The 27505-nt window shown below is 40.0% G+C and overlaps 1 protein-coding gene across 3 annotated transcripts in view; it reads right to left on the reverse strand.

Annotated features, from left to right (window-relative positions):
- Positions 1–27505, reverse strand: part of Btbd9 (BTB domain containing 9) — a 389852-nt gene that overhangs the window by 95298 nt on the left and 267049 nt on the right. For all 3 annotated transcript variants that reach the window (XM_010638852.3, XM_010638853.3, XM_010638854.3), the window contains one exon: positions 2167–2356. In XM_010638852.3, the coding sequence (XP_010637154.1) occupies positions 2167–2356 (190 nt within the window). The remainder of the gene's footprint in view (positions 1–2166; positions 2357–27505) is intronic.

A 27505-nucleotide genomic window follows, 5' to 3' on the forward strand; every position in this document is an offset into this window, starting at 1 on the left:
AAAAAATGCACCAGTAATAAAGGGCAATGAGAGGTGGTAAGAGGGAGGGATAAGCAACAAGATGGGCATGATCAAAGATTTAAAGGCATAGGGGCAAGAGAGAGTAGAACTCATGTGAAGACTCTCAGGAACTCTTAGGAGGTGCAGTACATGCAGGGTTGGGTGACCTGGTTGAGACATGACAGACAAGGCTGAATAGACAGGTAAGTCAGCCTGTGCTCAAATGCTCTAGTCAGAATTTTCTCTTGAAGACAAATAGACATGAACCCTCTTATGGAAGAGTACGGCCACATCAGCCTTGGGGTAAATGGTGACAGACTAGTGCATAGGCACAAGGGAGGGTCAGATGGAAGTGTGATGATCAGGTAGCAAGTAAAACTATAAAAGTGCAACTATGGTAATGGCAGTGGGACAGCAGAGGGGGATTTAGGAAACGGAACAGCCAGAACTTTAGAGCTCACTGGTAGACAGGGAGGAAAAGAAAAGGGAAGAATTCAGGAAGTCTCCTGGCTTTGGTTCAGGCAAGGGACAGATGAGAAGTTCTGGGGAATCATGCCATGAGGTGCCTTGACTGGGAAGGGGGAGGACAGTGGAATTCCCTTTTAGATGCCTGGGTTTGAGACGCACACGGAATACTGTTAGATGGCAGTGGTGGAAGGGAGTATCAGGTAAGTGAAGGGAACACTGAGAACATTAAAAGAGAGTGGGTAGAGCTACCAAGTTGCCTATTTGCTTCAATCTTCATTGGCAAGAAGACTGGCCTTCAAATTAGAAATGGCAGAACAAACATAATAAAGAGAAAATTGAAGTCCCAAATAAGCGAAGTGAAAGAAAGAGTATCTAGTCAATTTAAATGATTTCAAGTCCCCTGGCTCAGATGAGTTACACCCCAAGCTTGCTGAAAGAAATTGCAGATGTAATCTCAGAAACACGACTGGCAATCTTTAAGAAATTGTGAGGACTAAAAGGAGTGCGAGAGACAAAAAAAGGATGACAACTGTTTTCCGCAATTTTCAAGCGAAGGGGGTTAGATTATCACGGGAAATACACAAACAAGTTTTACTTCACCTATGGCAAAAATCCTAGAATAGCTTACTAAATAGATGTTTGATGAGTAGTTAATGCACACAGCTGAGAAAAAGGAAGAAAAGATGTTGTTTGTGGTTTGGAAGCATTTTATTTGTACCAGTAGTTTGGAGTGGTTGTGGCTGGCCCTTTCCCCTCCTAAGCACAAAGCAAGTTATCTTCGCCTGCACTCTGAATGAAAGGATTCTCTATCTCTGATTTGCTGAGACGTGGCCCTTGATTAAAAGAGGTTGACAATTTAAATGAAGAAACTGACAGTTTGAAGCAGCCAAGCAGTCCAGCATCAATTCCTCGGGGAGTCTGGGGAACCAATAAACTGCATTAGCCTAAACATCAACAAACCTGTGCCCATTAGGGGCCTGCTTGTCTCATTTTTGTGTTAGTTTGCTCTTTGTACAGAATGTCTTTAAAAAGAGAACAAGAAACAAGGCAAATATGGTAGAGCATGATGGGGTGGGGATAGTCACGACCTACCCAAACCCCTACCTCAGGCAGCTTAGGATAGACAGAAAGACGGATATTTGTAATAAGCCCTTCTTCAGAGGCCTCCTTACACCAAAAGAGAAGCAGCAGCCTACTTGAGACCCAAGTGGCACTACTGAACTGAAAGCATATCCTTTGGGGGATGTCACTAGTCTCATGTTTAAAAATTACATAATGCTATATAAATCAAGAAAAAATGGTCCTTTCTTAAAAGACAAAATTGAGTAATTTAAAAACCCAAACACAAAGGTCACTAAGAAGATTTTAACTAGGTTTCATATTCACATCTGTTCTGCTCATGCATAAAATCATTTATTAAAGTTGAGAATAATTTTTCTTTCTATGTAGCCTCTCTTGATATGATCCTGTATCTCTAACCAATATAAACTGAGATCTGAGAAGACAGTAAGTCATCTTAGGGAAAGGCCTCTTATCTACTTCCCTACAAGTCTAATTCCGGTGCATCTTCCCCTCCTAACATTTATAGCAAAGAATAGTTGCGTTTTTTCACTTAAGTTATGGAGGACATCATTTGCCAAAATACAATTTTCAATGGTGGTTTCCATTTTAAAACTAAAGAATGACAAGAAATCTTACCGTATTGACCCAATCATGTATGGCTGTGCCAGCTGAACCACAATTGCACCACTTCCTAGCTGGTGACATGTGTAGCCGGAATCCCAATCGTAATTCTTGGTGTCCCCATTCAGCAAGGCATTTCGGCTCCGACTGACTCCTTCGATCACACTGGCACAATCGGCAATCGTTGCAACATTCTCTGTGGGAACTGTGAATCCAAACACAAGAGTTGGCATCAAGGTAAGAGGTTCCAAATATATCCCAATAGCATGCTCAGCACAAAATTAATTAATTACTATCTCAAGTCTACAATAAAAGGGAAACTAGAACATCTTCATTACCTTAAGATATGAAGTTTCTATGCTAAATAATGAAAAAAATCAAACCTGAGGTTGGGACGATTCAAATTGTATGTAGCATTTAACCCTGAAGTATTTTACTATAAAGAAACATGACAACTTATAAAATACAGAAGGGAAAAAATTGAAACAAACTTTTTGTAAATAAACAGGGAAGAGGGGCAGAAGGGAGGGGGAGGGAAAAGATCAAGATATATCACATACTGGTACAAATTCCCTATAATGAATGTGATCATTTGATACACTTAAAATATACCAATAAACAAAAAATGCAGACTGGATAAATATATTGTAGAATATTCCTACAGTGAGATACTTCACAGCCACTGAAGCGATGGGGGCAACACAGGGAGAGGGAGAAGCAGCAGGGAGGGAGGGAGAGAGCCAGTTAGTTTCTGGAGACTGAATCCAGATCCTCATGCACGCTGAGCAGTTGAGTTATACCTTGGCCTAGCAATAGAGACTCGTAAGCTATAGATATACATATATGTTGAGTAGAAAATTCATAAATTCAGAATTCTAGAATTCATAAAACAAAAAACGAATCCAGGACACAGTACCAATTCCTTTTCAGAATATACAGTTAGCCTCAGCCATGATTCATTTCCTTTTTTTGTTTACTATTCTGTGCACTGCAACACATATGCTTTTCCTTTGTTCATGAACTGATATATCTTGAAAAACCAGCTGTGTTTTGATTCTGAGTCTCTCTGCTTCAAGTCCATATCAACCAGTTTATTTTTAAAGTCAACAGCTCCCACCAAATGACAGTTCTCAATATAATAGAGATTCTCTGAACAGTGAGAAAAGAATGATAGAAAGATAAGGCAGTCTTAAGTTCCCAGGGTATTCTGTGTACTTAAGTTATTCAACCATAATCTATGATTTTCTTTAAATATTTAGGTTATTTAACAAAATCTACAATGTTAACCTGCTATACTTTTTTTTGTTTGTTTGCTTGTTTTTGAAACAGGGTCTCACTATGTAGTTGAGACTGACCTGGAACTCACTATGTAGCCCAGGCTGGTCTTGAACTCACAGCGATCCTCCTGTCTCAGCCTTCTAAGTGCTGGGATTACAGGCGTGCGCCACCATGCCCGGCTTAACCTGCTATACTTTTCAGAGACCATATTATACTCTCTGAAAAGGAAGAGGGCAAACACTGAAACACTTCCAGCTTTCTAATGACAGTAAGTAATCTTACACCTATGTCTAAGTGATGCATTTATTTTCCAAAGCTGGACCAGACCTGTTCATAAGCCTTCATCTCACATCCTTGACTTACTGCTCTGCTCTCTGAAGATGAGGAAGGAAGGGAGGGAGGGAGGGAAGGAAAGTGAGGATGGATTATCTAGTGATGAATCTCTTGACTATGAGGTTCAACTCCAACATAAAAAGCAGAACACTGGTGATATTTCCTGTAAGGACAGTTTCCTGTCAGAAAAGGGGCTCAGATAAAAGCTCCCACGACTTTGTAACACAATAGAAGTAAAGGACTAACTACAGAGTTCTGACACCTCAATCTCCCAGAAAAGAGGCATCGCCCTGCATTTGGGAGAGGCACAGGATGCACAGCAAATTGAGCTGAGACAGAAGACAATACTCCAGGTAAGCTATGCCACAGTGACAGACAGCACCCCCCATCCTTAGTGGTTCGGTGTAGCACACATTCATTTTTGACTCACATTTTTTATTCCATCAGCCAGGTGGCTCTGCTCACTGTATCACTCAGGGACTCCTGTGACAGAAGCTTCCCTCTGACATATGTTTCCTCGATCACAGCAGCAGTGCAAAGAGAATGAGCCTGGCCTCGGTTCTTCAAATAACCCCTCAAAGTAACGTAAGTCTCTCTGCTCACATTTCATTAGCCAACACAAGTCATGTGGCCTTACTTGACCTCACAGAGGTTGAGCAGAGTAAAAAGCAATGCTGCTGTGTGCACAGGAGAGGTGACCCAGAGGAAAAAAGGGAATATTCCCTTGAACAGTATTAATATCTCCCAAAAACATTAAGGCAGGATGAAGGCATACTCAAAAAAAGATAAATCTGGTCATCTGTTTAAAGCATATAAGGTATTTTAATGTACAAATATTCCAAAATGTATATACCTACTCTCATGCTGAAGGACATTTAGGTTGTTATCACCGCTTTCTGGGTGTTGTAGTTTTTATCTAGATGTCCCTCAAAGCCTCAGGTGCTCATAGGTGGGGCTTTGGGGAGGTGACTGGATCACAGATTCATTCACTGATGGGTTTGTAGCTAAATATGATGTTGGGAGGTGAACCTGGTCAGAGGAGGTGACTCACTGGGAGATGGCCTGGAAGGGTCTGTCTCTCCCCTTCCTTCCTTGATGCCTCTGCTTCCTGCCTTCATACCAGGAGCAACCCTCCTCTGCCAGGCCCCTCTGCCAAGCAACCCTACCTTGAACCCAGTCAACTATGGACTGAAACGTTTACAAACTGAGCCAAAATAAACCTTTCCTCCTCTAAACGGTGGGCATCAGAATTGTCTCAGCAACAAGAAAGTAACTAAGGCACTGGAGATGTGTGTGTGTGGGTGTGTGTGTGTGTGTACTGTATATACAGAGACAGTATATATGTATGTGCATATACTTATGTATACAAACTCACAATAATATAGATGTATCCATACTCATAGCTGTGGATTACCTTCAGCTACCATAGACCTTACCAAATTATCTACCCAAATAATTACAATTTTGCACTCTCATTTCTCCATATCCTAATTTTTGGTAATATCGGATAGATAAGTATGAAAAGATATGTCAGTGTGTGTGTGTGTGTGTGTGTGTGTGTTGCGTGCGTGCATGAATGTGTGTAAGTGTGCACATGCATGGGTGTGTAACAATACTAGAGTTGAACCCGGGGCCTCTTGCAAGTGAGGCAATTGCTGAACCACATCCCCAACCCATTTTTATTTCAGGACTTAAGTTTTTTATTCTGGGTCTTACATTGCCCAGGCTGGCCTTCACCTTGTGATCCTGTCTCAGTCTCCCCAGTAGCTGGGAAATGGGTATATGCCACTGTGCCAGGCTCAATGTAGTTTTATTGTTTCATTACTTTTGCCAAAGTTAAAACATACCTCCCAAATCCTGGAGATTATTCTCTGCCTCTCTTCTGTATATTGCCTATTTTTTTCTTTTGTCTATTTTTCTATTATCCTTATAATTGATTTGCAGGATGTCAATTCTTTGTAGGTCAATATACTAAGATATTTAATCTTTTATGATTTTTGCTTTTACTTGTTTAGAAATTCTTTCCCATGTCAAATCCATAAAGGCATTTTCCTGTATTTTGGTTTTTTTTTGTTGTTGTTGTTTGTTTTTTTTGAGACAGGGTTTCACTATGTAGTTGAGACTGACCTGGAACTCACTATGTAGCCCAGGCTGGTCTCGAACTCACAGCGATCCTCCTGCCTCAGCCTCCTGAGTGCTGGGATTACAGGCATGCATCACCACACCTGGCTATTTTCCTGTATTTTATCTGAAAGTTTTTGGATTTTATTCTCATATTTGGGTCTTTACTTAGAATTTATTTATGAGATAGGGACTATTTTCATCTTTTATTCATAAAGACGGCCAATTTCCCCAATACCATTTAATTAACAGCACATCCTTTCCCCGTTATTTCAGTCACATATAAACTTTTTGTATACATTTGCATCTCCTTTTAAGTTCTGTATTCTGTTTCATTGACTGATTTGCCTATTTTCGTCCTTAACCATGCTGTTTCAGTTACTATAATTTTACGGTAATATTAAAATCTTTCCTCCCTCTCTTTTCCCTTTTTCCTCCAAATTATCTTAGATGTCCTTGGTCCTTTTGGGAAAAAATTTACATTTTAGGTTTTCAAATATATCTGACATGCAATTTTCCATAATATGCCCTCTTCATTCCAAATATTATTTGTATCTTTTTTGTTTAATCCTGTACAGGTTTGTCTGTCTACTTCATTAGGGCTTTCAAAGAACTACTCTTTTCCCCCCTTTATTACACTAAATTCTTCATTATTGTTCTTCCTTCTGCTTCTTTGGACTTATCTATCTGTCCTATTGAAGTGAATGTTTGACTCATTAATCTTTTTCTTTTATAATAAATATCCTTAAAGATAATAACTGTACATACTTCTAAGTCTTGTTTTCCATTATCCTCAAGTTGTAACACATATACAGTGTTCTATAGTATGGCCAAATATTATACAGAATGTCCCTAAGCCTGAGCTTTTCTGATACATAGTATTTTTTTTTTTTTTTTTGAACTGGGGATCGAACTGGCCTTTGTGCTTGCTAGGCAGGCGATGAAACCACTGAGCTAAATCCACAGCCCTGATACATAGTATTTTAAAAGATGACCATTTCTAACTATTTTCTAATTTCCATGATTTTTTTCATATTCAGATATATGTTTTTAACACACATACACACATCTTATTTCTTATTCAGATGTATGTTTCCCAGGCTTTCTTGATTTTCTGGGTTTTTTTTTTTTTTGCAAATGACATCAAATTACACCTTTATTATAAAATTTTCTTTTTTTTTTCAGCTTTGAGTTTATTGGTACATTTTAGGGATACAGTACAGTTACATTCATTGAAGATTTTCTGGGTTTTAAATGCAATGTATACAAAAACTGGTCTGTACAATATTAACTTGGTAGGATCTGAGACATATCTATTCATTTGAGAGGGTATGGTTTAATTTCCATGTGTTTGCAAGATTTCCGTAGTTTTTGCCATCAGTTTCTAGTTTCACTGCATTGTAGTTTCAATTATTTTGTAGTTACTTATGTATGTTTTATGGGCTAGCATGTGGTCTATTTTGGAGAAAGTCTTATGTGCTGTTCAAGAGAACGTGACTTGTCATCGGGTGGAACATTTTGCAGATATCTATGAAGTCCAATTGTTCAAAGGTTTGGTTCAATTCTGATATTTATGTTTTGGCATCCAGCTGATCTGTGATAGTTGGGTCCTGAGGCCCCACACTGTAGTTGTCTTTTTCTTTATCTGACCTTTTCTGTCCAGTAGTGTTTGTTTTATGAAGTTGGGAGGGCCACTGTTTGGTGCATACAGCGGTACCTAGGTTCACACACACTTTTGTTTGCAAACAATTTAGTTTGTTTAGTTTGTTTGTGACCTCTGCAATGGGGAACAAACATGACCATGGCCATCTATCCCCACCCAACACAAATGTGGCCATCTTTTCCAGAACTGTGGAGTGAATTAGGTTTGTAAACTGAGGTGCGATGATACAGTGTTTTTATGATTATAACCGTTACTTCTTCTTAAATTGTTCCCTAATAAATACGTAGTGACCTTCTTTTCCTCTTCTGAAGAATTTTAGCTTGAGTCCACTAGCTCTGAAAATAGGATAGCTACTCCTTTTCTTCAGGTTCCCATTGCATGGAATATTGTTTTCCAATCATCCCAGTTTTAAATATTCAAATCAGTAGGCCAATGTGACCTAACTTAACAATGAAGAGATTCAGAATGTGAGTTTCTTAAGGGGAAAAACTTCTTTTTCACTGATATATTCTCACTGTGAAGGAACAGCACCAAGCACATAGTAGGTGCACAATAAATATTTGCTGACTGAATTAGATGGAAAACGATGCCTATGTAAGGCTGCTGTGCTTCACCTTGCTTAACATATGTCCTTAGCAAAAAGTAAGAAAATCTAAAAGTTACTGAATAAAGCAGAAAAAAAAGTGCTTTCTCCATGCAAGTTTTCTTAAGAAAAGTAAAGTATGATCAATTTCTGGGTCTTGACCTAAACATTAAAAAGGAAACAAATATACCCATAGCAGGAATTGCTATATAAGCATTACACTGCCCCAACCCACCCCCATCCCTGTCAGTTCTACAAACAGAAAATCTGGTCACTTGTGGTAGAAAAGAGTATTTTTGATGGAGAAACCATTTTGGAGGGAAAGAGGAAAAGGACAAATGTACAGTATAATGTGGTTTTAGAAGAACACAAGAGGTCTTTATCTATCTGTTTTGGTCACATGGCAGGAGCTCTGACAGAAAAGGTTCATTCTGAATGTTACCACTGGTTTTACTTACCTGCAGAGGTCACTTCCTCCATCTCAGCAGGAAATATATCCACTATTAATTGCTCTTTCTAGAAACACAAGCTTCAGCCTGCCTACTTGGGCTGCTTAATACTTAATGGTCTGAATACTTTCTGTGGTCTTTGTGCTGGGAAAAATTACCGAGTAATTCTACCTGACTGCAGCATACAGAGGGCTCCATGCTGTTTCTCTTCCCACAGGAACTGGGCCACTCCCCATTTTGAATGTTCATTACTGCCTTTCATATGTGTCTGATAAATTTGTTAAAAACACCATCTGGATGGGACTCAGCTTTGTGCTGTATTTCAGTCTTCTAGGCTCCTCCCTTGTCCCACAGGAATTTCTGCCCCAATTTGTGTCACTTTGTTTACAAACCCATACTGCTAAAACCCAGCAGCTCACGTCTATCTCTTTCTGGGTCGGTCTCGCCATCCATCAGCTACACACCTATTATAATAGCGGTGCTGTGAGCAAAAGGCAAAGGGGAACTGCCTGGCCAGAAATTGCTTTTCCCCTCCGTGCACACAGCAATTCTGCTCAGACAAATTTAATTTGCTGCTTCTGAATGCAAAAGTTGCATGTTAGCAAAGTGTATACATTCTGCAAGTGGGTAGATATGGAATGACGCGGACTGTGGGGAGCATCAGGAAGTGATCTGAAAACACCTTCACTGCGCCCGTTCCTACACAACACCAGGGGTGGCCAACAGCATGCGAGTCGGTTTAATTCAGGAGTAATAAATTTCTTTAAAAGGCAGTATTACTTCACTAGGACATGACCTGAGGGCCACCCATTCAGCTACATTTAAAGATAAGACTGATATGCTCTTTAACTGTCTCTGGAGATCACTTTGGAGAAGTGGGAACACCCCAGTTGAAGCAGATTTTTAAAAAATGAAATAACAGCACAGAGCACTATTACCTTCAAAAACTGTACTCTTGGTGGGCTTTATTCAGTGTTTCCCTGGTTGTTTTCATTACAAAATTATTTTCTAACAGCACAAGGGTTCACATGACAAGCAAGCACTTCAGTCTCAGAGTAGATTTTCTCCACTGCCAAAGTTTATATAGAAGTATTTCTTGATCAAAAAGAAAACTATGGCTGTTATTAGCTGACAGTCACACCTACATACTCCCCCAAAGACCTACTCTCTTTTTAGGGGGTTAATCCCCAAGACAGGACAGTTCCTAGAACTTGCTGATCAGGCACACTTCCAACACAACTGCAATCCAGCCTTCTGTCCAGTCTAAGGAAAAAAAGTACCCACAGATGTTCGGTTTTAACAGCTGTAAAAGAACAATAGCTAATTAGAGAACAAACCCTTCTTTCTTGGAAACTATCAAAAAGCTGCAAAAGTGTATTCCTCAACACCGACACTTAGTTGCATTAATTCTTAGTTATGGCTGGGATGAAGAAAAATCCCTTTGCAATGGTATGTTGCATCATAGCTTCCTCCATTCTCTGTGAGAAGGCTGTAAAAACATAATTCCAAAGGATTTGGTCATGATCACCTCTCCACCATGCATGGGAAGCCTTGGGAAGAAAAACTGATCACACCTTTGAATCGCTGGAGCCCCCTTTCCCTGAGATCCTTTCTACCGTCTTCATTTTCAGCTTTATCAGTTAGTATTAAATCTCTGAATTCTGATCATTCCTAGACTAGCTCCAAGTTTGCCCAAACAGCACCACATCTTGAGATTATACTTTTTCTAGTCATGCTGGGCCGCATTTGGCCAGTGACTGGAGGAGGTAAAACTTTTTAAATCTCAAACGTGGTCTCCTCGACACTATAACCCCTCAAACACATGCGACTTTATGAAGCTATAGCTTTAAATGCTTCTAGAAGATAAGAAATCAGAGCTGGTGATCCTCAGGGACAGAGGTAAGGTGGGTGGGCCAGGTACAAGGAGTCTCAAATGTGCAAGTTCACTGGGATCAGTGAATTCTCTCTTCACACTGGAACCTTTGATGGAAAGCACTTTGTGAAACTAACTGTGCAGTTTACTTTCTTCTGTGTAGCTGACAATCCTGTAGTTTAAATGGTATAAAATCTTCAATACAAAAATGCCTTAAAGAATCAAGCATCAGATGTTTAGCAGCAGTAACTACTGCAGTGTGTCAAAGAGGGATTCACTCTTCAGGTGAGCCTTGAAATCCAGGACACAGACATTTCCAGGTACAAGAAAAAAGATACTCTAAACATTTGACTCTGAGTTTGAATTAACAGGCGGTATCTCATTGGGGTGATGTGTTTTTTTTCTTTTTTCTGGACATAATCTGCCAGAGAAAGAGACTCTGTGTCTGCTCCCTAAACACACTAGAAATTATTCATGATGCTAACAGGGGAAAATAGTCAACACACAAATAGTTGTTGAAACTAGCTTTGCAAGTTTTGGAAAAGTCAGATTTAAAAAGTTACCATGTAAAGACCATCTTTTTCTATGAACACCAATGTAAGGGTTTTATATGGATTTTCCTTATGTCCTAAAAGATATCAAAATCAACAAGGTATTTTCATTCCATGCTACCAAGCAGTACCAATATTGAAGTATTCAAACACCAAAGCTCTACATCATGGATGTTGTAGAGAAAGCACCCCAGTGAAATCTACAGCAATGACACTCCTCCAAATCCACTTTGGCAGAAACTTCCTGCCACAGCTATAGGAGGCAGAAAGAAAACCACTGGAGAGAACATCAGATTGTCAGAGGTTTTAGCCCCACGAAATCCTGGATTAACAGTAGTGTAAGAAGGATCTCAAGAGAACAGGACCAGAATTTACAAGAAATGAGTAAAGATGGCCAGAACATCCCAACACTGGGCTTAGAACTGAGAGTCCTCAGCCAAGCCACATGAGCTGCCCAAGGAACAACCTGCCTCCCAATGGCTCTCTCACTCAGTTCCAGACTGAGGCGCCACCTAGGGCCTAGGGGAAGCTGGGGTGACACCTCCCTGCATTCCTCCCAGGAGGACTCTGGGAATCTGACTACCCAGCTTCAAAGGCAGCCAGAGTCTGGAGTGCTGGAACTATTCCGCCTCTCCTCCTGAAGCAAAGTTGTCACCAGAAAAACAACCTGGTGAAAACACAGTTACACTGCCTTCTGGAAGTCGAAGTTAAATAAGACTGAAGAAACAGACTCTCGCTATGATTTTCCAGAGACTCACACAATGTGATTAAAAAACAAAAAAAGTCTGTCTAAAATACAACAAAAGGTAACTCACGAAGAGTTTGTTACTCTTATTTTTAGTTCTTTTTACAGTCTACGATATAGTGCTTTGGGAGATAAAGAATGGACGCATAGTCACCATGAGTACTGTGGCCCTGCCCCTCAGGAAGTATCTCTGAGCCCTGCTCTCAGGCGCTCTTTCCATCACACAGAAGGACTGATATCTGAGGGAAGGGGACTCTGCTCTGCCCACTGTCTGCCCCAGAGTCCACTGGAAAAGGCAAGGGCTTGGAAAGCAGGCACCCTAAGAACTAATCCCAGTTCCATGAACACTTTCCCAGACAATTGGGAGGAAGCTATTTAACCACCTTGATTCAGTTTCTCTACCTTGAAGAAAAAAGCAATCTTTTCTTTTCCCTCCCTTCTTGAGACAGCTTCTCACTATGCAGCCCAGGCTGGCCTTGAACTCAACCCTCCAAGTGCTGGAATTACAGGTACCTACAACCACACTGGGCACTCCCTATCTTCTTACGAACATTGATAGCTAAATTAAATGAGGTTTGCAAAAGCATTTTGAATAGCTACTTGGGAGGGTGAGGCAGAAAGATCCTAAGTTTAAAGCCACCCTGGACAACTTATCAAGACACTGGGTCAAAATAAAATTTTTTAAAGGGCTGGGGTATAACTCAATGGTACAGTGTCCTTGAGGTTCAATCTCCAGTACTTGGAAAAAAGGACAAGAGACAATGACAGTTTCAGAGACCTGGCACTTCCCTAGCTGTGGAAAGTCAGGTCCCCGTGCAGAACAGATAGGTAGGATCAGCATCTCAGAAGTCTGGGTATCACACAAGTCAGGAAACTTACTCTCATGAGCCACCTTGCCATTGTGAAAGGACAGGGGAAAAGGAAGGAAGGGCCAATAACAATCCTACTGACCTGCAAAAAAACTAGTAGCACCTGCTAGTGTAATATGCAGCTGGCAGTTTCAGAATAACCAAGAAAGCAGTTCCTTCTCATCGATATTTGCTGGGGACAGCAATTTTTGACCTACTGAATCAGATCAAGATCACCTCAGTCATTAGACCAAAGCCTCTTTGTGTTAAGATTTCAATGGCTAGGGGTTTCTTCCATTAAACAAAGGGGTCTGCCCACAGCTGCCTCCTGGGAAAACCACTGTGCTGTGGTTTCAAGAGCTGTCACAATGGAAGGAGCAAATCAAAACACACTAAAAAATCACAGACACAAACGGGTTATAATGTATCAGTGAGGTGTGGGATGCAATGAGAATGCCATGTGCCTGCCCCACTTTTCTTAGAGGAAGACTGGAGGGAGGGAGAGAGAAGAGGAAGAGGGATGAGAAAGGCTCCCTGCAGTATTTAGATGCTCTTCAAATGTTCATAATTTCCTTAGGGTGTGCTCGTTGCCAAGCTGACAGATGTTGCAGGGAAACCTGCACCGTTCTGAAGAAAGGCTAACCTTTCAGGAGTGAGAAGGGGAGGGAGGCAGCCCATACATTCGGTGAAGAGATGACATTAAAACTGGACAGCGAACCACCCGTGGCGTGCTGGATCCACGAAAGGCTGTGTGATAACCCTGCCAAAGAGAACTGTCCCTCAAGAATTCTTGCCCCACTTTGGTTTTCCTTGCCGCGAGTTTAAAATAGTTCTTAAACTAAATATGAGGATGCCTTAGACAAATAATTCCCAATCATTATTTTTTAACCCCCATGGCTCCAAGCAGTAAGTTCACAACACTCTCTTACAGGAAGTCACGGGTATGCCATCTGGCACTCTCCTAAGTGTTTAACTACTTTCTTTGCCATCCCCTCCTTCCTTGTGTTTAAGGGTGGGGGAGACAAGTTTTTTTGAGCAGATTGTCAGTTCTTCCGTCCTAGACTTTCCAATTGGGTGTAAGCTTATGTGGCTCTTCTGATGGTGCAGTTCTTGACATTTCTGAAAGAAGCCTTCCAATGGAGGACTGAGAAGACTAAGCACTAATTTATGATACAGAAAGGTATGCGGCCAAGCCCTAGCCCTTTCCCAACACACAAAAGGGAAGAACATGTATTAAGGCTTTCTTAAGATCTCAGCTTGGCAAACTCAGCGTTCTGGCTGATAAGAGCTGGGGCTGAGGAAGGAGAGGAGAAAGCTGAAGAGGCTGCATCTCCCCTTTATCTTGGAGATAGTACTTTTCTTGCATTCTCAACCCTAACCCTCCCACTCACTCATGAAGTCCACCTGCTCCTGCTCGCTAATGTGACCATTAGTCATTTTTTTCCCGTGCCCTAGTTATACCCAATGTTTTTGTCAGCTCTGTGAAGTGGTGACTCACCTAATGTCTGCTTGCAGAAGAGATTAACTAATCTATCCATTTGAAGATCAAAGGCAATATGCCATAAGGAAAATTATACCCCCACCATGAAAATCTGTGACTGGGGAACCATTTTACAGAATCACATTCATTTATATCAATTATCTTGTTTATCAAAGACAATGAAATGCCAACTGGTAGTAAAAAGGTACAGAGTGCACAGTGAGGATTAATTAGGTCTCACCCTCCCGGAGGCCTGGAGCCATTAACCACTTCACTTTGGGAGGTGACGTTTACAAGGTCTGTTTTATAACTCTCTTCACATTAACTTTGAAATGTCAAAAGCAGGTAGTTAACTGTTTGTTATACAAAATGTCAAATATGTAAAAACACTGCAATATGAAATTATTATAACCAATCTACCACTAGAAATTCTGCCTTTTAGCTTTTATAGTTTGTTTGTCAGTCTCTGGGTCTCAGCTTAATTGCCATTATGTAGATTTGCACGCCAGGTAGTTACTGTCTGATGAATAATATTCTCTGCATGTACTTTCTTTAGCCAATTGAAAATTAAAAATAACATGATATCAAAACCATTATGGTGTAAAGTAGTATGTACGCGCAAGAATGGGGGACGTCTGAACAGTAGTCACTCGCTCTGATTTTGCCTGATTCTGTTCCAGTTGAGACTCAATTCAGAAGACTCAGAATGCAGAGTTCACTGAAGTCGTCTAAAGTGACAGACAGGATACGCACTGCCCACATTCTCTAAAGCCACTGCACACTGGCACTAACTTCACGTCTCTACTCCCAAATCTCTAAGTCATGAAATTATCTATCAGCACAATACTTCTTTCCACTACCTGACAGATTTACAGAGATTAAATCTCCTTCCTCTGCTGCCCACTATTCCAGTCTCCCCGAACCTGCTCTCTGCCCACCTCGTCATGGTGTGCAAATAACTTAATTTCCCTTTGAAGTGCAAAAATCAGATAGACTGGAGGGTAAAGAGTCCACAGAGAAAGAAGGGATGAAGCAGGGTTGAAACAAAGCAGTGAGCTCCATGGGAAAGGAGCTCAGGGAACGAGCACGAGCGCGAGGGTGAGGTCAGAAGGCTCCTGAGATTCCATTAAACAACGTACACGTCAGGAGTCCTGCGGTTAAAACTTCAATGTCAGAAGGAGAATAAACAAATGAATGACAATAGACACCAAGTGGCGAACTCTCTCCAGCATCGCCACCAACTCGGATAGACGTGAATCTGCTAGCTAATATGCATACCCAGTGAAACACTGGGGAAGACAGCCCTGGTACAGGAACCACGTCATTAAATTTATAGTTAGAAAAAAACTTCTGAAGACCACCTTCTTCAGGGAATGCATCACTTTTATCTTATCACACATGGAGCCAGAAAACAAAAACTAAGGGAAAGCTACATCCCCAGCCCTTTTCTTATTTTGAGAAAAAGTCTCACTAAATTTCCTAGGCTGGGCTCAAACTTGTGGGCTTCATGGTTCAGCTTCCCAGAGTGCTGGGATTACATTACAGGTATGCACTACTATGCCTGACTGTTCAAGTTATTTTATATACCTTTGTTTATAAAACAACTCAGAGGTAGGTCATCAAAAGTTTACAGGCTCATTTTTAAAAACTAGGTGCAAAAATTCTAAAATATTAGCCAACCAAGCCATAGTTACAGTATTAGGGAAATACACAGTGTCCAATAAATAGCAAATGTCCTAGGAACACAAGTATGGATCATTATGAGAAAACCTATCCTTGATTCCAGGGATTCTGAGGGATTCTGAGCATAGGGGCTCTGGGCAAGAGCACCAAAAGATCTAGAGAAGATGTGAGGCCACCACTGAGTAGATAGACTGGTGACAGTTGGAGAGGCAGTGGTGCTTTGTGTTAGGGTGGCAGCTGTAGCCATGGTGAAAAACTGACCAGGAATGACAGAAATGCAAATTAAAACAACACCGAACTATCCATGGTCATCACACTGGTGAAGATAGAAAGCTCTTGTCTAACATGGGAGAGACATGGGCAGGAAGGGCTCTGCTGGACTCCTGGTGGTGGGGTGTGAGCCTGCAGAGCCAGGCAAGAAGGCAATCTGCAAGTATGGCGAAAAATTAACACGTTCCCACCAGCTTCAGCCACCAGTGGTCCACATGACTGTCCCATCTGGCAGCTTGCCACCACTGGTTGTACAAGTGGTACAGTCACCCATGGGATAGCCATGCATGTACCACTGATGATTCAAGCCACCCAGTAGTGAGATATACAAATTGCAGCTCCAGCCGGGCATGGTAGTGCACGCCTGTAGTCCCAACATTCAGGAGGCTGAGGCAGGAGGATTTCTGTGGTCAGCTTGGGCCACACAGTGAGTTCAAGGCCAAGCTGAACTACATAGTGAGAGACCCTGTTTCAAAAACAAAAAATAAAAAACACCCACAGTGAATTACAGCCCCATCGTGAACATTTGTGTGGGTGTTTTAGTACTCAGGATTTCACTTTTGTTCACAGGTCCTGGTGAAGAGAAAGATGTAAGGAAACTCACTGCAGAATATTTGGGGGAACAGGAAGCTCGGGATTCATCACCAGGGAACGGAATGAACAAAAAAACGGAATGAACAAAACAGATGGGAATGGTCAATACCCTGACTCTGCAGGACTGTTGTAAGGGTTAAAAGATTTCATGTAAAGTGCTCAGAACTGCATCTGCCACACACTAGGACTTCACATATAAATCTTTAACAGCATGTTTGTAATTATGATGCTAAATACTAAGTAACATTAAGTGCAGTCATGTGTAGATCTTAATACTGGGTGAGAAAAATGCAAAAAGAGTAAGATTCACAGCATAAAAATTCTTTGAAAGTTGAAACAAACACCCCCCAATATTCTAGATATTATGGGAACATGCACATATTAAGGAAATAATCAGACAGACAATATCATAAAAGAGAGGGAAACTTGGGTGGGTTTCAAAGAACTATCAAGAGAGAAGGCAGGCACTACACAGACTGGAGCCTGGCATGTGATGACCTGAGGCAAATGATTGACACAATTCTATATACCTAAAGGGTACTTAAAAAAAAACAAAGGCCATCAAGTTAGTATTTATTTCATTTTATACCTGAGATATCTGAGGCTTAGAGAGATTGTGTCTTATTTATAAACGAAACAATAAAATGGTAGGAAAGAAGATGTGGGTTGATAATACATTATTCCATTCATCGTTCATTCAACATTTACTGAGTATCAATATTCCACGTGCTGAGATTGCAGGAACACACAAAACAGATGCAGTCTTTTCTCTTATCAAGCCATGTGAATCATTGCAGAGTTACAATAAAGTAACTGCTCTGAAAGAAAAACTTCAGATCTGTGCACCTTATAAAGAAACTGTACCGAGGCTGAGAAAGTCAGTGATGGCTTTTCTCAAGAAGCATTAAGGTGAAATGTAAAGGACTATTAGAAGGTCACTTAAGGAAATGGGGTGCAGTTTGATGAGACAAGGGTAAGGATGAGGAGAAAACAAGCAGCATTCTAGAAAGAATATCAAGTGTAAAGGCCCTGTGGTCTTTAGGAATGGGAAGAAGGCCTGTCTGGCCTTTTATAGAGAAAATCAGATAGGCATTTATACAAGACAAAGCAAATATGCACTCATCAGACCCTGAAGGCCCTGGAAGGTCATGATGAAGATTCTGAACATTATCGCGAGGGTAATGGAAAGCATGAGTGGTTCTGAGCAAAGGAATGTTCTGGTATGATACTTGCAGGTGGAGCATGGAGAATAGTAAGGACCAATGAGGATGCGGGAAAAGTGAGGGTGTGTAGACAGCAATGACACCAATGAGAAGCAGCGGTGGCTCACGCCAGGGTGTTTGCAGCAGTGGTGACAAGGGGGCACATCTGTCATCTGGAATATAATGTCAACATAAAAGTTATTTCTATAATATAAAAATATCTCTCATCATGTATATTTAGTGTGCTTCCACACTAAGCTCACTGAGGTTTTATGGAGCTGTGCTTCCAATTTTTTTTACAAAAGGGAACTACTGAACATTAATTCATCAAAGACTTACGGGAAAAGTGTATGATAATGCTCCCAGGATGAATTGCTTCCCTGAGTCAGGAGGAAGGAAACAGGGCTTTAAGCCCTTTCTGAAACTGTCACCTGCCACCAAAGACTGTTTCTCCACCTCACAGTCCTCTGACCATTAGCAAAATGGCAGCTGCCCATCAGGGCTGGGATGAGGAGAGGGGCACCTGCCTACTTCGTTCCCCACAGCCATGGAACCGGCCTGCACTGCTGGCAGTTCTAAACTCAGAACTCGATCAATTCATATTTGATATTGTACAGAATCATTTCCTGAAGATGTCAATTCAAACATTCTAACACGTTCTGCACGTTTATGTCTCACTGGAGTCCCTCACTTATACACTCTGCTTTATTACCATTTTAGTTTATTCCATCACAGCTTCATGGAAAACAACTTCACCAACAACCATTTCTTGTCATTACAGGGGCAGAATTGCAGTAATACCCTGCTTGAGCACTAGGCAGTTTTTATGATAATTTTACCATAGGTAATGGTGTGATTTTTAAGTACATTTTCTCTTGTAGCACTGCACTGATTCCTGTCCTTAAAAAAGCTAAGTATGTAATGTAGCTATAAAAAAAAATACCCATCTTCACACTATTAATGAGCCAATAAATTCAAAGAGGGCTACATCCCAGACTGGCTCACCTACCAGCCTTCCCTCTCATACAGTCACTACCTATTACTCAAACCAGGACACGCCCAAGCCTGCTACTCAGGGTTATGAGGCAGGGGAGGTCATGGGTTTAGAGCCAACCCTCTGGCAAGATTTTATACAGTCTGATTCAATAGCCTGAAAGATTCAGTTGGTTCACAAAAGACGAGTCCGACTATTTTAATAAAAAGTGGTACACTGCAGTATCCAAAAGGTAAGCCCTAGAATCTCTTCTTACAATTCCTCCCTTCTATTTTAAATGTCTTTACAACAAACAGAACATACATGAACTGCATCCATTTCAAGTGTAGGATCTGCTGAGTGTGGCTGTGTGAGATACTTGTGAGGCCATCAGCCCAGTCAAGATGGCAGAACTCACCTGGTGCCCTGCTTCTACTGGACCCACTCACCTCCAGTCTGCAGCTATACACTAGTTGTCATTATCCAGAATTGTATATAGAGCCAAACAGTATATACCTTTGCAACCTGGCATCTGTCATCCACATTCTTACAGGCTCCTGGTTTATTCAACAGAGTCATCAGGTGAATCGCTACATCTCCTAAAGACATTCTCCCCTCTCCCCCAGAAAGAGGAGAACACATTCCTGCCCGCTTGAAACAGCAGAGGTCTGTGTATGACAGTCCATTGGGTGACATGGGACAGTTCCATCAAGTGCTACAAATCACCTGATGGGACAGTTATACATGTACCATCAGTGGTACAACCCCCTCCCCCCAGGGAGACGTATGAACGACAGCCCTGTGGTTAAGGGACTATGTTCAGAAACACACCGGGTGTCATAGCACACGGACAGCACTGGGTGGTGGGCCATCCACTCCGCTGCGTCTCTCACATAGTAAGATAAGCAAGTGGAAATAGCTTTACTAGAAAAAGAAACATTTCCCCCGATTATAAAAGCATCATATTTTCACTGAAGAAAATATACAGATGCAGAAAAATATAATTAAAATATTACCTATAAGATCACCATCTAGAAAACCTGTCAACATTTTTATGTTTTTCCCTGTGTCCTTTTTCATGCATTATTATAGACTGCATTGTGTCCACCTGGAATTCACAGGCTGAAGCGCACACATCTTAAAAGGTGAGTGTATCTGGAGACAGGTCCTTTAAAGATGCAATTATATTAACTGAGTTCAGGAGGGTGAGGCCTCATTCAATATGACTGGGGTCCTGAGAAGTGGAAGAGACCCCGGGGATACCAGTGCACAGAGAAGTGGCCATGTGACTACACAGCAACAAGGTGAGCACCTCCTTGCCAAAAAGAGGCCATCGGAGAAACTAACCTGCCAATACCCTGATTTTAGACTTTTAGCCTCTAAAAAAGTAAAAAAATGAATTTGTTAAGCTACCCATTATATAGTATTCTTATATTTGTCTCAGAAAATTAACATATGTAAATATAAAATACACTTATTATCTTTAATTTTAAAGTACTGCCATAAATCTGGCTGCAGTCTTATCCTATTTCTATTTTTATATTATAAAGGGCATTTCCCTGGGTTATGAACAACTATAAAGAAATTTTGATGAATGTGTCATGATTTCATCGTGTCCTTATTGTTGGACAGTTGTAGTCCTTCCTCTTTGGTCATAAATAACACTGCTGAACATTTATAGATAAGTAATGGTGTTCCCGGTATTTCCTAAGGATAAATTACTAATGGCAGAAGTAATATATCGGGATATTTTAAAGACTCTTAATAGATATTACCAAATTATCTTTCAGAAAACCTGTACTGTTCATATTCCAGCAGCAAATAAGATTGCCATTTCTCAACACTCTAAGTATTTTCATTTAAAACATCCTTACCAACAGAATTTCAAAATGAAAGCTGACAGGCTGATTTTCAAGCTCATTGGAAAAGAAAATTTGAAAGAATAGCTAAAATTTTTAGAAAAAAAGAGTAACTGTGAGTATAGATTTGTATTATGAGACAGCAAAATAGATTATAAAGCATGAAAGCTAGAAAAGACAGATAAATCCATGATATATGCTATTTTTAATTAATGAAGGGAAAGATGAAATTAAGGATTTCAAGACAACTGCTCACATATCTTAGAAATAAAGAGTTAAATCCCTACTTCAGACTGAACACAAATGAAATTTTAAGTGGAGTAAAGGACTCAATACAAGCACATACACAAACCAACAATAACAAAACAAAACCAACAAACCACCAACTCTGTATGTGAATGTATGTTTATATTTTGGGCTAGGGACAGAGTTTCTAAGCAAGTCACAAAATCTAGAACTAAGAAATGACTGAAAGAATTGTTCAACTCAAAATTCATAACTTCTGTATAACACAAGGTTAGGAATAAAGTTTAAAGGAAACTCAGTCTTAGAGAAGATATCAGCAATGTATATAAAAGGCAAAGAATATCCACATGTACAAATTAACAATCAAAAAGTTGGCAAATAATATGAAAAGGTAATTCATTTAAAAATGGCCAAGAAAGATAAAATGATACTCAATTCTAGTAATAACTAGATTAATATCAACTAAAAGACATATTTTACTGAATATAGTTCTATGCCGCTGGGATTTTAGACTGTCATATATAATAATAAATTTATGGGGCACCCAGTGTAGTTATGATTTAAAAATAATGTGGAATAATTAAATCAAATTAGTTAACATATCCTTTACCTTAAACATTTAATTTTTTGTGACGGGAACATTTGAATTTATACTTGCCAATTTAAAAATGTATAATACATTATTAACCATATTCATCACACTTTGCAGAACAAACCCACACCTACTCCTCCTGAAAGTCTGTCCCCTTGACCACCATCTTCCCATTCTCCCCACTGCCTGAGCTCTGTCTGTAACCACCGCTCTACTCTCCTCTGAGTTCAACTGCTTTAGGTTTTACATATAAGTGAGGAAATGCAGCTTTTGACTATGTCTGGATTATTTTACTTATCATGATGATCTTCAATTCCATCCACACTGTCACAAACAACAGAATTTCTTTAATAGTATCTCCCCCACTCGTGTGTGGGTGTGTGTGTGTGTGATTTCATCTGTTGAAGGACATTCAGGCTGATTCCATAATTTGGCTATTGTGAGCAGCGCTGCAAAGAACACTGGAATGCAGACATCTCTTCAGTAAACTGATTTAAAATCTTGAGGGTAAATAACCAGAAGTGGGATTGCTAAATAATATGGTAGTTCTATTTCTAGTTTTGTGAGGACCCTCCACACAGTTTTCCATAATGGCTGTATTATTTTATATTCCCATCAACAGAATGCAAGGGTTCTTTTCTTTTCACACCCTTGCCTACACTTGTTATCTTTCGTCTTTTGATAATAGCTATCCTGACAGGTGTGAGATGTTATCTTACTGTGCTTTTAATTTGCATTTCTCTAATGATTAGTGATTTTGAGCATTTTTCTCACACATCTTTTGGCCATTTGTATGTCATGTTTTGAAAATTATCTGTTCAAGTCCCTTGCTCACTTTTTAAAAATTGGGTTTTGTTTTCTTACTATTGAGTTATCTGAGCCCCTTACATCTTTCGGATAGTAATCATTTATCAGCTATATGGTTTACATATACTTTTCCCAATCTGTAACTTGTCTCTGTAACACTGTTGTTTTCTTTGTTGGGCAGCAGCTTTTTAGTTTGATGCAAATTCCATTTGCCTATTTCTGCTTTTCATGCCTGTGCTCTGGGAGTCAAATCCAAAAAATTGTGTAAACCACTGTCATGTAATTTTCCTCTTATATTTTCTTCAGTAGTTTTATAGCACCTGGTATTATGTTTAAGTATTTAATCCACTTTGAGTTCTGTATATACTCTGAGATAAGGATCCATTTTCATTCTTCTGTATGTGGATACTCAATTCTCCCCAAAACCATTTATTGAAAACACTAACCTTTTCCCATTGCATATACTTGGCACCTTGGACGGAAATCAACGGACGGTACCACCTGCGTGGATTTATTTCTAGGTTCACTACTATTTCCCACTGGAAAAAGTTTGTTGCCACTATCATCTTTTAATTATCACATCTTTACAGTATATTTTGAAATCAAGTAATGTGATACTTCTACTTTGTTCTCTTTTGAGTCAGGACTGCACTGGCTCTTTCTGTGGTTCTATATAAATGTTACAATTTTTTATTTCTAACAAAGATGACATTGGAATTCTGGTAAGGACTGCATTTAATCAGAGGATTGCTTTGGGTAGTACAGATGTTTTAATATTAATTCTTCCAATCCATGAGAGTGGGAAATCTTTTCATTTATTTGTATTTTCTTCAACTTCTTTCACCAATAGTTTATGGTTTTCAATGTACAGGCCTTCCATCTCCTTAAATTTATTCCTAAGTATCTTTGGAGATATTGTAAATGGTATTATTCTTTTGATTTCTTGTTGTTTTGAGTACATAGTAATGACATGATTTTTTATCATGTTTACCGTATTAGTGCTACCAGTTTTTTGTGGAGTCTGTTTTCTGTACTTCAGATCCTGTTGTCAGCAAACAATGACCATGTCCTCTTTTCCTGTTTGGATGCTGCCTTTCATATCTTTCTCTTGCCTAACTTCACTGTCAAGGACTTCCAATGTCATTTGTGACAAGAAATGACTGCTGTGTTATTTATGTAAATAACAATTTTAAATTTAAAAATTTGCCAATTAAGCAAGCTGAAAATGGAATGTTTCAACATGCATTTCTTTAATTTTCATGGAGGCCAAACACAAGCTTATAGACTATTTTGTGTCTTTTTCCCTTTTATTAATTATTTATATAAATCTTACACTGGGGATTCAATTTTTCTTACTTATTTGTGTTTCTTTTATATTAAAAACAATAACTCATTGTCATGGATGTTGCAATTATTTTTTCCCAGTTGTCAAACACCTCTACAATCTGTTTATTGTTTCTGCTTTTGCTTTTATGCTGAGGAAGTTGTTCCCTACCTTGAGATCAGATGGCTATTAATAATTCCCTACAGTTCTTTGGGAGTAACACTGTAAAATCTAACTCTAACAGGAAAATATTTTGAAATGCATTGTGAGAAAAGAATTTCATGTAACTGTTCTCAGTTGTCAACTGTCTCAGAGTATCATTTGTTGTATAATTCTCCCATCCTTAACTGATGGGAAATATCATCTTTATCTTGCACTATATTCTTACATTTACTGAGATTCTAATTCAAAGTTTGGATGGTTGCTTAATTTAGCTACCCAGTTTTTCTTGCATTAATGCAATACTTCCTTTGCTACATAAGACCAATTATAATACATGGTGGCAACAAAGCCCTCATTTGTGGTTTGTTTTTTTAATTTTTATTTCTTCAAGGATTTATTTGGGGAGAGGGAGGATAGTTCCATTTACTTCTCTTACAAATTTAAAAAGATTTTTAAAAATCACACACAGTTGAATTCTGAGCAGTCTTGCATTAAATTTGCAGAGCACTCAATTTCCTCAACCAAGAACGTGTCATTCTATTACTTCATGCTACTTAAAGATTTACAGCTTCTTCATCTATCTACATAGGTAATTATGAGAGGGGAAAAAGTGAACAAAGTAGAGACATCTCTCTGGCACCATCATCTCATGGGCACACTATCTGTGGGTACCCTATCATCCTAATGCCTTCTGCCTTTGTTCCTGACCCTCATCTCATCTCTAATGGAATGACTTGGTCAAGAACAGGTGCTTGGGGATGGACTAGGTATAAAGCAGAAGTGTAGTTTATGGATTGTTATAGGGTACTGTATTTTACAGTTTTGATTATTATGAATAAAATGCATTCCTTCCCCTCCCCATTATACAGTATCTCTTAACTGATTCTGAAAATACTTGAGAAAACCAGAACAATGCTAACTAGAAGTAGTCATCAGGGTTGCAGGTATGTGACCATTAAAGTCAGACACCATCCTGTACTCAGAGGGGACCCACACTTAGTTTATTGCCCCAGTGCTTCTGTATTTGGGGGGGTACCAGGGACCTTCTGCTTGTGAGGCAGGTTGTGGCACAACTGAGCTAAATCCCCGGCCTGTATATTCTTAATAATCTTATCTTTGAACTTATGTTTGTAAAGTAAGGTCCAAGGACAATGGGAAAAGCTCAACAGCAGAGGAGATATGCAAAATATCCACATCCACATGCTTTGCGGTGTGTTCATGATGGCCCATGAGCAGCACGGAGCAGCACGGAACTGCAGCGGATCACGATGCACAACGGCATCAAATCAAGGACAAGAGAAACATGGGAGTTCTGATTTTTTTTAAAGTTACATATTCTACAGAAGTAGACCTTTGAGGAACAGCTAATGAAAATTTTTCCCACACTGTGGGTTGTCTCTTCACACTGTTGGTGGTTTCTCTTGCTGTGCAGAAGCTTTTAATAAGACACCAGACCTCCCACATTGAAAGACCCAATCCAAAAATGGGCATCTGAATGGAACATAGTAGAAATAGCAAACAAACATGAAAAAATGTTCAACATCACTGGTCATTCGAGAGATGCAAATGAAAACAACACTGAGATTCCACCTCACCCCAGAACGAATGGCTGCTATCATGAAATCAACCAATAACAAATGCTGGAGGGGCTGTGAGGAAAGAGGAACCCTGCTCCACTGCTGGTGGGAGTGTAGACTGGTGCAACCACTGTGGAAATCAATATGCAGATACCTCAAAGAACTAGGACGGGAGGTCCCATTAGACCGAGCTATTCCCCTGCTGGGTATCTACCCCAAAGGATTAAAAAAAATCATACCACAGTGATATATGTGCACCCATGTTTATAGCAGCACAATTCATGATAGCTAAAACTTGGAAGCAGTCCAACTGCACATCAACGGGAGACTGGATAAAGAAAATGTGGGTTCTTTTAAATAAAACAATAAAGAATAAGAAACTAGACATTTATAGATAAATGGATGCACATTGAGGTGATACTCTTAAGTGAAATAAATAGGACACATATATTTAAATATCAAAGTTTCTGTAGTGTGAGAAACTGAAAGTGTAAATAAGGACAAAATGGTATCATAGATAATGTGAAACAGTAAGAAAAGGTGCATAGGGGAAGAGGAAGTGAGAGGGGTAGGGGAAAAGAAAGAAAATAATAGAATAAAAATGAGAAGAAGAAAAAATGGAAACAGTCTTTGTAGATAGGGATGGGTGAAGGGGTTGATGGGATGGGAGGGCAGGGGACTGGGGAAAGAATAAGAGCCAGGATGGATTATGTAAAGGTGCAAACTTCCACCGATGAATGTCATTATATTGTATACCTTAAATGTATCAGTAAAATTAATTTTTAAAAAAGAAACATGGTATCTCTTCAAGCCAATACACAGGGCTGCTGGACAGCCTGGAGAGGCCACATTTTCCTTTCAAACCTAAACTTGCTTTAAATGTAGAATGAGGGCAAAAGCATTTGAAGGAGCACTGATGACCAAGAAACTCTGTCACAACCTCCTTGGCTCTTATTACAACCTGTAGTAGCCAAATACATGAGCTAAAAATAATGATGTAGAAAGGAAAACAGCAACCCACAGTTCCTCTACGTCCTGCCTTCCTTATTATACGTGCTGCTGAAGCGAGCACAATCCTCCCTTACTAATGAGCCTCAAGTAGATAGTGTTGGCACAATGCACATGTCTCAAGTGAAATAAAATCAGTTCAGCTAGCTTTGTGGAGCATTTTTACTGTTCTGGTAAGAACCAAATTTATATATGTGTATCGGCTACCAAATATGAAGTGTGTAATTTCAGTGATTTTACATATGAGATAAATGATACTATATTTGCATTTTAAATTGCCGTTGTCTAATATAAAAACCAACGATAAAATTCATGCTAATAATTTAAAAGCTTAATTTTTACTTAGAATATTAAATAGCAAACAAAAATATGCAAAATCAAGACTGCAGAATAAGAAAATCAAGCTGTCTGCGATCACCCGGCGGCGTGCGCGTGAGCTCCCGGCCTGCGCGACAACAGACCCAGGAAGGACCCAAGGACCCCAGAGGGGGTTTTTTTCAGCTGCCTGCCTACCTGCCTGTCTGCGATCACCCGGCGGCGTGCGCGTGAGCTCCCGGCCTGCGCGACAACAGACCCAGGAAGGAAGGTAGCCGCGCGGGCGCCCTTGAAACACCCACACGACCCCCCCCCCCGTTCTCAAAACTCCTGATCGGGCCAGTCCTTAGACCAACTCTGCAGAGGCATAGGTTCCCATGAAGGGTAGTTTTCTGAGCTCCGAACTTTGATCATCTTTAAAGAAAGGGCAGGGGAAACCTGTAATAGAACGGAGTGGAGTTCAACCCTGAGGGTAAGGAAACTAAAGTTAGGCTTTGTAGATTGTGTTCAGTCTCAGTCGTGAGGAACAGCCATTGGCTAGCTATAACCAGGGGATTGGGTTCCGCATATGACTGTGCATGTGGTATAATATGAGATCAGAGATAGCCTGAAAGAGGACCTTCAAATTCTTTTTCTTTCCCTCTCTCTTGTCTCTTTTTTCCTCTTTCCACCCTAAAATTTCTTTCTTTTTTCTGTCCTGTCTCTCCAACTCAGTCTCTTGCTCCACCATAGTGTCCCTCATCTCCCTTTTTATTCCAGTTCCTGAAGAACTCAGACTTCTTTTTTTATTTTTTGTTTTTAGGACGGGTTTCTCTTTA

This window comes from Fukomys damarensis, unplaced genomic scaffold (assembly GCF_012274545.1).
Source record: "Fukomys damarensis isolate Sample0158 unplaced genomic scaffold, DMR_v1.0_HiC HiC_scaffold_20, whole genome shotgun sequence".
NCBI lineage: Eukaryota > Metazoa > Chordata > Mammalia > Rodentia > Bathyergidae > Fukomys > Fukomys damarensis.